Genomic DNA, 869 nt, shown 5'->3' with positions numbered 1-869 from the left:
GAACTCATCAGGAAGGCAAGCCACTGGATGGGGGAGGGATGACCAAAGAAGAAACACTGCAAATACACATCAAAAACGCTTTTGCGCCGTCCACACCGTCCTCATTGTGAATTGCCGCCGCCGACCTGTCCTTCAATTCCTTTTCACATTTCTGTGTAACTGCTCGACGGGTTTTGTGGAGATGTGCGCCCATTTGACGGTCTCAACTAAGCATTGAGCCGCCCCTCGAGTACGCAATCTCCTTTACACCATACGTAATGCTGCAATTTCTTCTTATAAGTCCCTGTTGCTTACAAATGAAGCCACCTCTACCTTGTCTACTGAGTGCCGCGCGATAATTCTCTCTTCCTTCTGCTTCCCTTGTGTATTCCAGGTTCCTCAAGTTGTGTTATGGGCTTTAGGGCTGGCTCCATGTGTGCACGCGGTCAGCAGCGCATCGGCGCACCCCTGCTGTTGTGCTTTCTACTGCTGTCTGGTCCCTGGGAGGGAGTCGAAGGGAAAGGTAACATAACAGTCAAAGTGTATAGCTTTTTGCGCAACAAACACATTGCGAAGCGCCGCTTGGAATCAGTCACCGCAGGTTTTAACGCCTCTATACAGTCCCGCAGCTCGACGCTACCGCAGAATGTGGTGCTTGAGATCGTCACCCCACCCGATGATGGAGTTCCACTCCAAAAGTTTTTGGAAGAAGGTTTGAAGAAGGGAAAGGGGGAACTGCCCATTGTGCTGGGACCTGTTGGAGACCGGAACACGCTATCAGTCACTTCATATCTCCACAAAGAAAAAATAGTTGCCTTTTCTCCCATCACTGGGTCCTTGCTTGTGCGTAAGTGGAGGCAGAACCTGTACTATCTTACGGCATCGCCTGC

The 869-nt window shown here is 50.6% G+C and overlaps 1 pseudogene across 1 annotated transcript in view; it reads left to right on the top strand.

Moving 5' to 3' along the window:
• Positions 1-498: 498 nt before the first annotated feature.
• The window catches only part of TEOVI_000190600:pseudogene, a 1,214-nt pseudogene continuing 843 nt past the window's right edge, over positions 499-869 (top strand). The window contains exon 1 of the mRNA in view: positions 499-869. This exon is cut by the window's right edge and continues 13 nt beyond it. Coding sequence covers positions 499-869 — 371 coding nt within the window.

The sequence above is a fragment of the Trypanosoma equiperdum genome (genome assembly GCF_001457755.1).
Source record: "Trypanosoma equiperdum strain OVI genome assembly, contig: ctg_450, whole genome shotgun sequence".
NCBI classification, from domain to species: Eukaryota; Euglenozoa; class Kinetoplastea; order Trypanosomatida; family Trypanosomatidae; genus Trypanosoma; species Trypanosoma equiperdum.
The sequence above is the reverse complement of the archived record's forward strand: the minus strand, read 5'-3'. Positions and strand labels throughout refer to the sequence as shown.